This window comes from Alligator mississippiensis, chromosome 13, assembly GCF_030867095.1.
Source record: "Alligator mississippiensis isolate rAllMis1 chromosome 13, rAllMis1, whole genome shotgun sequence".
Lineage (NCBI taxonomy): Eukaryota > Metazoa > Chordata > Crocodylia > Alligatoridae > Alligator > Alligator mississippiensis.
This window is the reverse complement of record NC_081836.1, coordinates 46,705,522-46,719,000: the sequence shown is the minus strand read 5'-3', so window position 1 is coordinate 46,719,000 and position 13,479 is coordinate 46,705,522. Positions and strand designations below refer to the sequence as shown.

Here is a 13,479-nt window from a genome sequence, read left to right as displayed (position 1 = left end):
CTACCCTACCTCAGGATAGCAGGGAAGACTCAAGCAGGCAATTTGCCTTCAGCAGGAAATCAGTAATGTAGTGATACTTCAGCAGATGGAACTTTACCAACAGACTTTGATGTGAGGGGGAGTGAGGTGTATTACACTCAGTGCAGGTTTCGTGTTTCTAACATTCAAAAGCATGTGGATGTTAGAGCATCTAAGGCTTCTTCAGACCAAGAGGAAGGAAGGTTATCTGGCATTAGCAGTGTTTTAAGAATAAAAAAACTACAGTTATTAACAGACCTACAGCCAGAAGCTAGCATTTCTAGGATTAAACAATATCTAAATAAATTTTGGATAATCTTATACCCAAAAGGTTATTGATGCTCTGTCCTTCAGTAGCAGTTCGTTTGGGTGTATTGAGAACTTGACCAGAAAATCAGAGAAAAGTGTTAATGCATACAAGGCAGCTCATTTGACAAGGAAATTCACATTAAATTGTCCATAACCCCACAGGAAAGGATGGTCGTGCTTTAAATTCTTTTAAGCTACATATAACCAAAAGTAGGGATGTTAAAGATCTGGGCTGGAGAGCCTCATCATGTGGCCCCCAGTACTGTCCCTGGATCTGGAGTTGGCCCACATGCTGCATGCACAGAGCTTGGGACCATCCAGGATGCACGCTGCACACTTCTTACCCTTCCCCTGTTGACTGCTCTGCGGTGGACACCACATGGAGCATATCTCAGACATGCAGTGCACACGTCTTGGAATGGCCCTGACCATATGCTATGTGGTGCAGTCGCAAGACTGGGCAGAATGAGTGCCACATGTGCTGGATGTTTGGACGGAGGTTTGTCCACGGGGCCAGATGAGTTTGACACCCCCAACCTAAAGGTATGGGACAGAAGGCATTGTGTTAACTGGGCACTTCCTTGTTTTCTAACATTTGTGCTTTGTTACAGATATTTTCTGGTTCCTATAGCTGTCAGTTTTCCATTGGTATCCCCTGCATGCTAGAATGATGGAAGACTGCCAGGAAACCTTACAACCCTTTTAATTCTTTTGATCAATAAGCAAACACAAACCTTCAATCATCTAGGAGGCAACAGAAGGCAAACAGAAGACTACCTTAACCTACCAATATTGTCCTAGATCAAATATTGCTTGTTAGAATATTCCAGTCTAGCACAGTGTAGGGTCTGAGCAAGCTTGCTGGAGTTTTTGCGGGGTCAGATCCAGGCTGTAAATGTTTTAGGACGGGACTGTTTTATGTATTTGGTACAATTAGGCAGAACTATGATGCTGTATACAAATATTACTGGTGACGGTGTAGGCCTGAAAATGAAGAATAATATGAAATCACTTGAAACAGCAAGACCATTTAGGTAGAGCCTGTGCAGTTGTTCCAACTAGAATTTGATTGTGGCATCAGGGATAACAACTTCAGTTCTCCAAGAAAGTGCTCGTCAATGACCACAAGCAGTTGGCACCTTTCTTTAAATCACATTTGAAAGCCAGGCTTCCAGCACCTCCTAACGCCATACTAAGAATGACACTCATCAAAGTTAATGCACCACTTCATGTGGCATTCTGGGATCCTCCTTGAGGGTCTTTTCTCCAAGTACCAATCGAGTCTAACCCTTCTTAGGTTGTGAAATGCTGACAAAACTAGAGCAACAACAAGAATATTGCTAAAGGATCTTTCTGTTAAGTTCACTATCATTTATGTTTAGCTTTCTTAAGGACAGTTTTTGACAGAACAACTTTAGACATTTGCCAGGGGCAGTTTTTTCCAGAGGAAGAATTTTCTCCCTTAGGTAGAAGGGCTAAGATGCCTTTTTACTCTGTTTCTGTCTGGTTTGAATTAGGAAGCCCTTCTCTGTGTACATTGCTGTTTACAAGTATAGATCAGCCTATTTTCTCAAGGAATGAAATAACATTGCAGTCCAAATGCCAGATGACAAAGCTAAGTTTTCTGCTTTTTAAACAAATGCCTGCTTCCAATATATAAACTGCTAATTAAATGGTTAGTTGCACATAGCTTTAGATTAGTTGCACATAGCTTTACAGTTTCACAATGAAAGAGATATCAGCTAATTTTTTATCATATCTAAACTAGATCATGATCTGCCTATTAATTAAACAAAAAAAAGTTACTACCTTTAGGTTTTGGGTACATTTCTAATGAGATATTTCAGAGTTTCTATCAAGTGCTATATAGCTACTAATCGTTTATGTGATTAATATTCTGTTGCAAGTATTTGTATGCAAAGCATATTTTCCTCTTCCAAGACTGTAAAATATGTACTGATCAGGTGAATGGCAAGTAATAATTATGATGCATTCCCAAACTTTTTGCCAAACTCTGATGGAACTATGTCCTGTATCGAATTGCTATACAATCTAAGAATACTGTATCTTAAAAAAATACACAGTACACACACACATTTAAAAGCAATTAGCTTTAGAGTGATGATCTGTAGATATTCTGGTACAAATATCTTTTCTTACTTTCTCTTCATTTTGCTGGCCAGCATTTTTCTCCTTCCCCATTTGCTTTTTGTTGGAAAAAATCATTACAGACTTACCTATTAATTGTGGTCCCACAAGAGATCCAAAAATCATCCAAAGGTTTAGATACTTTGCCAAAAAAGGAGGAATTCCATTTATTTAACAGAGTCTGTATTTGTTGTGTTTTAATAATGAGAGTTTTTGTTGCCATTTGTTCAGTCTGCTTTGACTATACCATTGACCTGTCCTGTATCTCATCATGGCTTTATTAGGTTAAAAAAAGATTCTTTAAGACCTAGTACCTATCATCCAGTTACATCTAGCATGGACTTTTGCATATTAATTTTAAAGTAAGTAAAATTAATTTGATACATTAATATATTCTGAGAATCTATAGAGAGAAGTCTTAAGGAAACGTATGTAATAGGATTTAGGCTTATAATATTGTTAAACTATTGTAATGTTTCCCAATACTATACTCTATTTTACATATGATGAGCCTAGTTTAGATATTTTGAAAATAGTAAGATTAATATGAGGCATTTTGTCAGCCATGTGACTTCAGGCTCAGGTTCCAGCCTGTGTTAACATAGACAAATCAGCAGTTGAAACAGATTACACTTTTGCATGGTCCATGAATGACTCGTGCCCCCAGTGGCAGTGGGGATAAGTGGTGGAGCTCCCGCAGCCAGCGGCAGCGCTGTTGCCAGTGTGGGGGGGCAGCGGGCAAGCACTGACCAAGGGTCAGTGACCACCTGCAGCTGCTGCCAGCAGCGGTGGCGGTAGCCAGTGGGGACTGCAGGCTGGTGTTGGGGTGGCAAGCGGCTGCTGTCTACAGGCAACAGCAACAGTGTGGGCAACGCCTTTCTGTAGGGGGTGCACCACCACACACAGGGTGCACATGCACTTGTGTGCACCCACTATGTGTCACCCCTGGCATGGTCATACTATTAGTTAAAGGGATCTTGTAGGTTCAGCAAAGATACCAAAAATATAACTGTTTTAGATGCTGTTTTAGTCTCCATTTCTATCAAAAAGTCTGGTCCACCTATTGCTAATTTTTGTGATGAGTGACTGCCACTTGAACTTCATCAATTGCCCCAGGTCTCTTTTAATAATGCTTTACATAGCAATAGATGCTTCTGCTCTGTTGATGGGAGAGAGAAAAAGGATGAACAAAAAGAAAGCTAAGGAGCCCTGTCATCCCCCCACCCCCCTTTAATTGAATAGATTTCATAGACATTTGGGCTGGAAGGGACCCCAGAGGATCATCGAGTCCAGCCCCCTGCCCAAAGGGCAGGAAGTCAGCAGGGATCATAGGATCCCAGCAAGATACACATCCATGCATGTCTTGAAGGCATTCAAAGTGGGTGCTTGAACCACCTCCAGCAGCAGTCTATTCCGAACCTTGAGAGCTTGGACAGTAAACAAGTTCTTCCTTATGTCCAGCCTGAACTGCTCGCGGAGCAGTTTATAACCGTTCTATCTTGTCATCCCTTGGGGCACTCTGGTGAATAATTGTTCCCCCAGATCCTGGTGAACATGCCTGATAAACTTATGGGTGGCCACCAGATCACCCCTGAGCCTGTGCTTTTCCAGGCTGAAGAGTCCCATGGTTCTCAGCCTCTCATCATAAGGTCTGTTTTCCTGACCTCTGATCATGTGCGTGGCTCTCCTATGCACTCTCTCAAGCTTCTCCACATCCTTTTTGAATTGTGGGGCCCAAAACTAGATGCAGTACTCCAGCTGCGGCCTCACCAAGGCCGAGTACAACAGGAGAATGACGTCCTGGGATTTGCTTGAGAAGCATCTATGGATGCAAGCCAGCGTTTTGCTCGCTTTACTAGCCACAGCATCACATTGAAGGCTCACGTTCATCTTGTGGTCAATCATGACCCTCAGCTTCCTTTCATCTGTAATGCTAACCAGCGCAGCACTGCCGAGCCTATAAGCATGCTGTGGGTTTTTCCTCCCAAGGTGGAGAACCTTGCATTTTTCAGTGTTAAACACCATCAGGTTCTCATCCACCCATTTCATGAGCCCGTCAGGATCTACCTGGATCACCCTCCTGTCCTCAGGTGTGGATGCTTTACCCCAGCGTTTGGTGTTGTTGGCCAGTCCACTTCTGACTACAGTCAGCCACTGTCTACATCATTGATGAAGATATTAAGAAGTACAGGCCCTAGGACAGAGCCTTGAGGGACCCCACTGGTCACAGGGCACCACGACGATTGAGTTCCATCAACCATCACCCTCTGGGTCCTACCATGGAGCCAATTCCCCAGCCAGCGGGATTGTGGTGAGGTCAAGGCCACAGTTAGCCAGTTTTGCCAAGAGGTGATTGTGGGATACCAAATCGAAAGCTTTTCTGAAGTCAAGATATCTGACATCAATCTCTTCCCCCTTGTCCAGGTGGTTGGTCACCTGGTCATAAAAGGAAATGAGATTGGTCAAGCAAGACCTACCCGCAACAAACCCGTGCTGGGTATCTCTCAGGATATTGCCATCAGCTAGTCTGTTAAGGATGGCCTCTTTCATAATTTTTTCCAAGACCTTCCCCAGGACAGAGGTCAGGCTGATGGGCCTGTAGTTTGAGAAGCATCTATGGATGCAAGCCAGTGTTTTGCTCGCTTTACTAGCCGCCTCCTGCCCCCCCCCCCCCTTTAATTGACATTCCCATTAACAGTTTTCACGTTCAATATTTATCTGGTCTTTTTAGTACAGCTTTTGTAGTATGGCTATATATGTTCTCCAAGGGATTATTCCACACAGTTAATCAACCAGACTGTGATTAAAGTTAATCTGAAAATTATTTTGTCTACTGTCCTTTGGGTCTACCTACCCTCAGTCTAGATGTGTAACAGTATGAAGTTACTATTTATGTTTAAACTTGCTATTTATGTTTACTTCAGTCATTTCCACTTGTAATTTCTTTTTTTTTTTTTCACTTTAGCAAGGCAGAACTATGGTTATACTGAATACTTTTCATACGGAACTGCCTCTTTTTCCATTTAAATGAGTTTTTGGTACCGTTTCTGGGGCTTAAAACGTGTTTATATTCTTTCTCTTGTACTTAAATCTATCTTACAGTAATAATAATTGCTTATTCTGCTGAACTAAGGAATTAATAAAGCTAATTGTCTAAGGAATACTATAGGTATCTTTGAAATGACTGCAATTTACTTAGAAAGGAAGGGTATATCTTCTATAAAAATAAGGATGAAAATTAGAAAAAATGAAATTACTGTAAAAGTTTAGAGGGGTGAAATATGACTTTTTATTCCCAAACTGGAAGGAGTAACCAAGAAAAAAAACCCTTATTTTATATAATGAAATACTAAAGGTAATTTAAGTTTCATAATTTTTCTCCTTAACTCCTATATTCATCAAAAAATAAGGAATGTACATGCTTCCAAATAAGCAAATCAAGTTATACCATTTTTTGTTTAAAAAAAAAAAAACTATTACCAAGATACAGAAAAAGCATTTACATATATAGCACATACAACAGTGGGTTGGTTTGGGGTTTTTTGAGGGGGTGGGGGGTGTTAATAAAAGACAATATTTAAAATTCAGTCACATGAAAATCCCACTATTCTTTTTGTACAAATATAGAAGACACTGAAAACATATTGACATTAGAGTATACAATGCAGACTAATGATTAGTGTATTACTCTGGCAAGACAAGTTATAAAAAAAGAGCAGTTAAATGTAACTATATTTTAAGACTTTGTTATGCTTCTGATTGCTTGCATTTTAATTTAATCTTAAGATTACTGAAGTCAACATATATTCTCCAAACAGAGCATCTAGCTTTTACACTGTGCTTAACTAGATTCAAAGACAGGACAGTATCAATGTTCCCATTTTACAAACAGGGAAACAAAGGCACAAAGAAGATAAACTACTTTCCCAAGGTCCCACAGGATGTCAGTGACAGTAATGGGAAGCTGGTGTAAAGGCCAGGATACCTAAACAGAAACCTTGTTGCCTTCCCTCAAACTCCAACAGCAGCTTTGTGTTGTCCTCCCCCAAAATATTTATTGTGATGAACTTAGAGCCTTAGAAATAAGTTGACATGTTTCAATTTTTTTGAATCTGGATATACATACATTACATTTTTTGTGAGTTCATACAGTTGTAATTCCAGTAAACAGCCCAGGTGCTAAAGCCTTGAATCAATCAAAACAAAGAGCAAAAACTAGGGGACTGGTTGTTTACTTAAGCAACACCTGAGTGCTGGAGAAAAAACAAATGTCATTACATTACTTGAAAACTGATACAACTCAAGTTTCAAATAATCATTTTAGTATTCCATCATTAATATACAATGGGAGAAACAGCAGTTACACATAGGAGTATAGTAAAAAAACCCTGGTTTTGTAAGATGTACAGTATTATGCACATTATATTGGAAGGACTGAATCAATAGCCTCATGCATTTCCAAGCTATGATGAAGTGTCCTTATTTTTAAATATCATACAAACTATTTAAAAGATTGGGACTGAAACAGCTTCACTGGGGCTAAGTAAAAAACTAACTTTGGCTGTTAGAAAAATCAAGTTTCTGACAAATCCAGCACTACTAAAATTGGTAGTTTGATTCAATAGTTTTAAATGTCAGCCTTGTCTAGCTAAATCAAACACAAATCCATGAGCAGATAAGACCTTGTGTGTAAAGTGCTAAAAACAATTATAAAAAGTAATCCAACCTACTGAAACCCTTAAAACTTTTTAGTTTAATGGCACCAAGTAACAGACACTTGTGTAGCTAACAAAGTACAAAACTTCTCCCACAGATCTCAAAACTTAATTCAACAGTATTTAAAGTTTTCCTAATTTATGTTGACTTTTACAGGCCAATGTGTTACCCCACCTCTTCCTACTGGAACTGGAAGTATTTGTGTGTATTAGCCAGGCAGACTATTGAAAACTCTTTCTTTCTAGCTCCAACAATCCATCCTTTTCTTGGTTAACTTGGTCTAGCTTTTTGTAAGAGAAAATAAAATCATTCCACACTCTTTCACTGAATATTCAAGAGAGCAGTTCCCATGAAAAGGGACCTACCTAACTCATGGCAAGAGAAAGCAATTTTCACAGCTTGGTTGCGGCCCGGAGAGCTGATTCCATGGTCATTTCCTGGTGGCCCTGCTGCTGACTGGTAGAGAGGCATGAGGGGGCAGCCACCATCTTGACTACCCCTTGTGTTGCGCCTTCCCCGCCAGGGAGGGCTGCACGACCAGGCCACAGCAGGAGCAAGGACCACTGGCTCCCACTAGGGAGCCAGCATTTTATTTTTTTTGGTTGATTTCCTGGGAAATTCCAGCCAATGCCATTTTTTGCAGCAACTGCAGAGATTGCTGTTTTTTGCAGTTTCTACAAGTATTGTGAAATCACGATTTAAGTAGGTCCCTACCCATGAGGGCCAGATGAAGGGGTGGGTTTCTGACAAATCCATTCTTAACAGAAATGAGTAATACTTACACATAGCAGAAAACACCTTATATCTTTAGTGCCTGTGTAAGTTAAAGACATTTTCAGAGTTCACAAGGCGTCACTAAAAATCATACAATTACCATATGTTAATAGCATATATGGTAACTGAAGTCGAAAAAGAAACTATGAATAAATTGTGTATTAAGGCTGAAGGAGTTCAACAGGATGCTCTGCAGCCACCATAGATGCATTCTTAAATTCAATGGCTCAGGTTGCTTTTGGTCTATTAGTCCATTAAATACAATTATGCTTACTTGCATTTTAAATGCACTAATTCTAGTCCTACAGTTCAACGGATAAGTCAGACTCTTAACGTATGGATTAAGTAGTAAAAATTCAGCGTGTAGTCAACATATGACTGTTCTGGATGGAAAAGTGAGTCCAAGTCAAAATCTGTACAACTGTAATGCCAAGTGGAATCAGACAAATCAAGTAGAACATGGCTCCATGAAGACCTAAAAACAAACTGAAAAACAAAGGGAAAAATATAAATGTTTTCTCAAGACAGTTTAATGGCATTTAAAAGAAAAAATAGGTAAAGGAAAGTACCTTAAAAATACTTTCTTGAGTAAAGATCCCCTCTATATTCTATATTTTACCAAAAGCACAATATATGAAATTTAATTTTGTTTGATTCTAAGTAAACAATTCTGATTGAAAGTGACACACAAACATAGAATGTGTGGATAAAACCCTTCCACCCACCGTTTTACTGTATCCCCTGCTTCACGATTTGTGCACTCTCTCACTATACAGCAATATTCAACTATATTTTCTATTTATAAATCAACCATTTCTTAAACAAACAAACAAACAAACAAACAAACAAACAAACAAACAACTTATCTTTGCCCTTTGTTCCTCTAAACTATGGTAGATTTTAAGAGAATGGAAAAAAGAACAGAAATGATTGACAATATTACTTTTTTAGTATTTGCATCAAAAATCTGATGTTATCTATGCCTTTGGTATATTATCATGGTTGGTATGGGTTATGATTAATGCATGAATCTCAGTTATAGCATTATATTAATACAAATTTAGTTGTAGCATTTTAAAATTAATATTAAAAAACACTTATGCTATGAAGATATTATATGTAGAACTAGCATTTCGATTTTGGTTCACCCTCATAAATGCAAAAGTATTTCCTAGTCCCAATCTTCTCTTTGGAGCAAAAACAAAAACTTCAACAAATATGAATGTAAAAGAATAGTACAAGTTAAAAGCCAAGTTATTTTAATGAACAGGCTGGCTTCTGACAACTCAGAGCACACATCTAGGAACCTGTCTATCATCCAGGATCATTATCCACTGGCTTTCTGTTAATTATTGAATTCTAGGCTTAAATACCAAGAAACTGAATTTAAGCCGAGAGAGAGTCTCTCAGAGCAATGCCATTAGATTTCTGAGCCCTGTGTAAGGTTCACAAAAGATGCTCCTCAACCTCTAACCAATTAGTCTACTAACAAGGCTGTACAGCTTTTGGTTTGTGAGTGAGTGCAGAGCAAGCATGGGGCATTTCTGTACAGTGCTGCCTTGGGCCATATAGACATACCCTAAGGATATGTCTGCATCCCTCAATTATGGTACAAGACAGCAATGTGGAGAAACACTAGGTTCACTCTGTGTGCGCTGGCTCCCAAACTGGAAATATTGCTGCATACACACATAGGCTCATTAGCTCTGCTCTGAGAAAAGTTGCTAATCAGCCTGCATGCAGAATCACATTAATGTGACTGTATTGTCTCCAGTTTGGGAATGAGCACAGCGCATCTGAGAATGACATGGCCTTCTCATGTTGTATGCTCCTAGTGACCTTGCATCCTGGGCAGCTACACCAATCACACAGCCCACGTTACAGTTCTGCAGTCTTCAAAAGATCTGTCTCCCAGGATATTATCTGCTGTTTCCCATTAGCATTCTGCAATAAGATGTGAAAGATGACTGTTACAGGCTTGCTCCAAAGTCAATTGAAGCCAACAGAAACACTCCTATTGACTTCAGTGGTCTTTGAATCAAACTGTTTTGGTCTAAATCATAAAAGGCTAACTCCAAAGTTTCATTGTGGGGATCAGAAGAATGCCCACTGACTTCTACAAAACCAGAATTTAGTCCTAAATGCACATACACAATAGCATCACTGTTTATTCTAATCTGTGCACGTATTAATGCCAAGTGAGAAAGAACAGTTAGAAACTTAAACAGAAAGAAAGCAAGAAAAGAATTAGTTGCTCAGGTAACTGAACACAAAAAATGGGACTGTTACTTTCAGGTCACAGGTTCCTAGCCAGTGTCTACCAGTAGTGACCATAATTAATCATTTGAAGACTGCTTACTCTCACCTACATTAAATAGTGTTTTCAGTCTATCCCCCTGTAAATGTGCAGCCATGGCATGCATGTTACCAACAGTGGCATAACAAGCTGACTGGACAGCCCTGCTGTACATTAATAGAGGACTATAGTTAAGAAACAAGCATTGTAGAATAAGAAAAGAAACATTTGTTCCAAACCTTCAAGTCACACTGGTACAGTCCTGGTTTGGTTAGATGTGGTTGAACTGATTTAAGAAAAGACATGTGACCTAAGGTTTTAATGCACGATTTTACATGTGTAAAATTACGAAAATTAAAATGGCTATATTCTATTGGAAAAAGAATTAGGAAATATAGCTCTTAAAGAAGACCAAGAGCAAAACTCAGATTATATCAAAACTCTGAAGTAAAAAAGTAGCCTTACAAATCTCCATGTTCATAATTACTTGTGCATGAAGAAAGTATACAGACACAAGGAAAGTATGCACCACCTGGGATGACAAGGAACAATGGTAATAAGCTGATGGAGAATAGGTTTAGGTTAGAGATCAGAAGGCAATATTTACAGTTAGGGTGGCCAAAATCTGGAACCAACTTCCCAGGGAAGTGGTCCTCGCCCCTACCTTGGGCAAATTCAAGAGGAGGTTGGATGATCACCTGTCTGGGGTCTTGTGAACCCAGCATTCATTTCTGCCTGTGGCAGGGGGTCAGGCTAGATGATCTGTTCAGGTCCCTCCTGACCCTAGCTACTATGAATCCATGAAACAAACACATACAGCTACCCTGCTTAAATATTTGTTCTATTTTCTATTTAGAACATTACATTTACACTGGAACGTCATGTTATGCTCTCAACTGTTACAAATGTATTGATAACTCAAGAGTGCCTACAATCTCAATGCATTGATGATAAAGTGCTTGATAATACATTGTGCATCTGTTTACAGTCTGGCAAACATAAGGAAATAGTAATAATAAAGAGGGTAAAGAGTTACTGTCAAACATTTAAAGAATGAGCAATGCAGTATGTTTTCCGAGTGCATTTTCTAGTAGGATTGTAGTTGCAGTAGTTCTCCAGAAGAGGGGGGTTTAAAAAATTCATTTTTCGTATAGCAAGTAAAAGGGACATAGTGGTAATAGGCACACAACTTTCTAATGAGTATGAATAAAAAAAGAACAAAAACACCCTCCCCCCTAGCCTGTAAATTATTACTAGGGGTGCATCAATAGAGAATTTTTGGGCTGATACTGATGGCTGATTTTTAGCGAGCCATACCAGCCGATACTGATCCGATTCCAATATGTGGCCGGGCAGCTTGGAGAGTGGCATCTGGCTGTTAAGTCTGCTGTGAGGGAAGGGGTTGGGGGGAGGGCAGATGGAGGCCCCCACAATGAGGGAGGGAGTGGGGCTGGGGTAGGTGCTGCACAGCTGGGGTGAAGCTGCGAGCAGCTCATCCAGGGGATGGGGGTGGAGGGCAGCCCCTGCCACTGCATGCACTCCGGGGGGGCCTAGGGGGCCATGTGCCCCCGGATCTCCATGTGGGGTGAGGGTGGGCTGCCACTGCAGGCTAGGGCTGCACTGGGCTCTTCCCAGCTGGGGGTTGGGCCAGGGTGCACAGGGCAGGCTGCAGCAGTGCTGGGAGGGGGCTATGGGGCAGGGGGCTGCAGCCACCCCAAAATTTGCTGTAGCCCTCCCAACCCTCCCTCGCAGTGCTGCCATCGTCCTCCCCAAGTGCAGCCCAGCCAAACCAACACTGGGAAGAGCCTGCCCTCACCTTGCATGCAGATCCGGGGACATGTCCCCCATGCCCTCCCAGGATGCACGTAGCAGCGGGAGCGCCCCCCATCCCCCCCCGGATGAGCCAATTGCAGCTCCATCCCACACCACGGCTGTACAGTGCCTACCCCTACCCCAGCCCCATTCCCTTCCTCACCACAGGGGCCTTAAGCTGCCCCCCCCCACTGCCCCTTCCCTCACAACAGACTTACCAGCTAGACCCAGCTGCTCTCCACACTGCTGGGCTGTGCTCCTGGCCACCCACGTGCTGTGCTGCAACTGCGGATGCATGGGGCATTTATTGTGGCGTTATCAGCCACATCAGCCAAAAAAAGCTGTTTACCGATATAGTTAATTTTCCTTATATCAGTGCTGATCTGATATGGGACCGATGTATTGGTGCACCTCTAATTATTAGAGATGTAACCCTGCAACATGGTGATGCGCATGCACCACACCTCTAGGCTCCCTCATCTGGATGGACCACCCTCACTTGGTACCTCGGAGGTCTTTACCCAGACAGAGCCTATGGTCCCAGCCTCCACACAGACAGAACCCTTGTCTCCAGGGATCTGGGGTTCAAGTTCTCCCACTTGTCAGATGTGCTCACTGGTGGAGACTCTGGAGGGCTGGGCGAGAGAGCTCCAGGAGGTGGTGAGCACACTGCGAACCATTAGGGAACACGAAGCGAAGTGGTGCTGGCTCCTACCCTGGGGGTCTTTAAGAGGAGGTTAGCCGAACACCTTGCTGGGGTCGTTTGACCCCAGTACTTTTTCCTGCCATGGCAGGGGGTCAGACTTGATGATCTGCTCAGGTCCTTTCTGGCCCTACCAACTATGAAACTACGAGGTGAATATCAACGTTTACTGCCAGGCCCTATACCTGGAGAAGGATGCCATGGAGACCACGCAGAAAAGCGGGCTTGAGCAAGATGCCCCAACCGATGGCACATGAAAACTGGTCACATCAGGCCCAAAGCCACAACATGCATCAGGTGCTCCACCAATAGCTCTGTGCAACAACTGTGCAGCCCTTGCACCATTGATGGATGGCGTCTGCATTGATGGCGTCTGCATCCTCCGCACTGAAGACAGGACAGAAACAGCCGCCCCCACCAAGGAAGCAATGAAGAGTGATTGTTGTGAGAGACTCCTTGTTGCGGGGATAAGATGGTGCCATTTGTCATCCAGACCCCTTCACTCAAGAGGTCTGCTGCCTTCCAGGAACCAGGATCCAAGATGTAATGGTGAGGATCCCAAAGCTAGTTCGTCCTATGAACCACTACCCCCATGCTGCTTGTCCATGTGAGCACCAACAACACAGTGAGAAACAACCCCAGGAGAATCATGACTGACTATAAGTCCATAGATTCATAGATGTTAGGGTCGGAAGGGACCTCA

The 13,479-nt window shown here is 41.8% G+C and overlaps 1 protein-coding gene across 3 annotated transcripts in view; it reads right to left on the bottom strand.

Moving 5' to 3' along the window:
• Positions 1–5,740: 5,740 nt before the first annotated feature.
• LOC102561265 (transmembrane protein 180) overlaps positions 5,741–13,479 on the bottom strand; it is a 35,884-nt gene continuing 28,145 nt past the window's right edge. For all 3 annotated transcript variants that reach the window (XM_019494712.2, XM_019494711.2, XM_019494710.2), the window contains one exon: positions 5,741–8,451. In XM_019494712.2, coding sequence (XP_019350257.1) covers positions 8,322–8,451 — 130 coding nt within the window. In that variant the 3' untranslated portion in view covers positions 5,741–8,321. The remainder of the gene's footprint in view (positions 8,452–13,479) is intronic.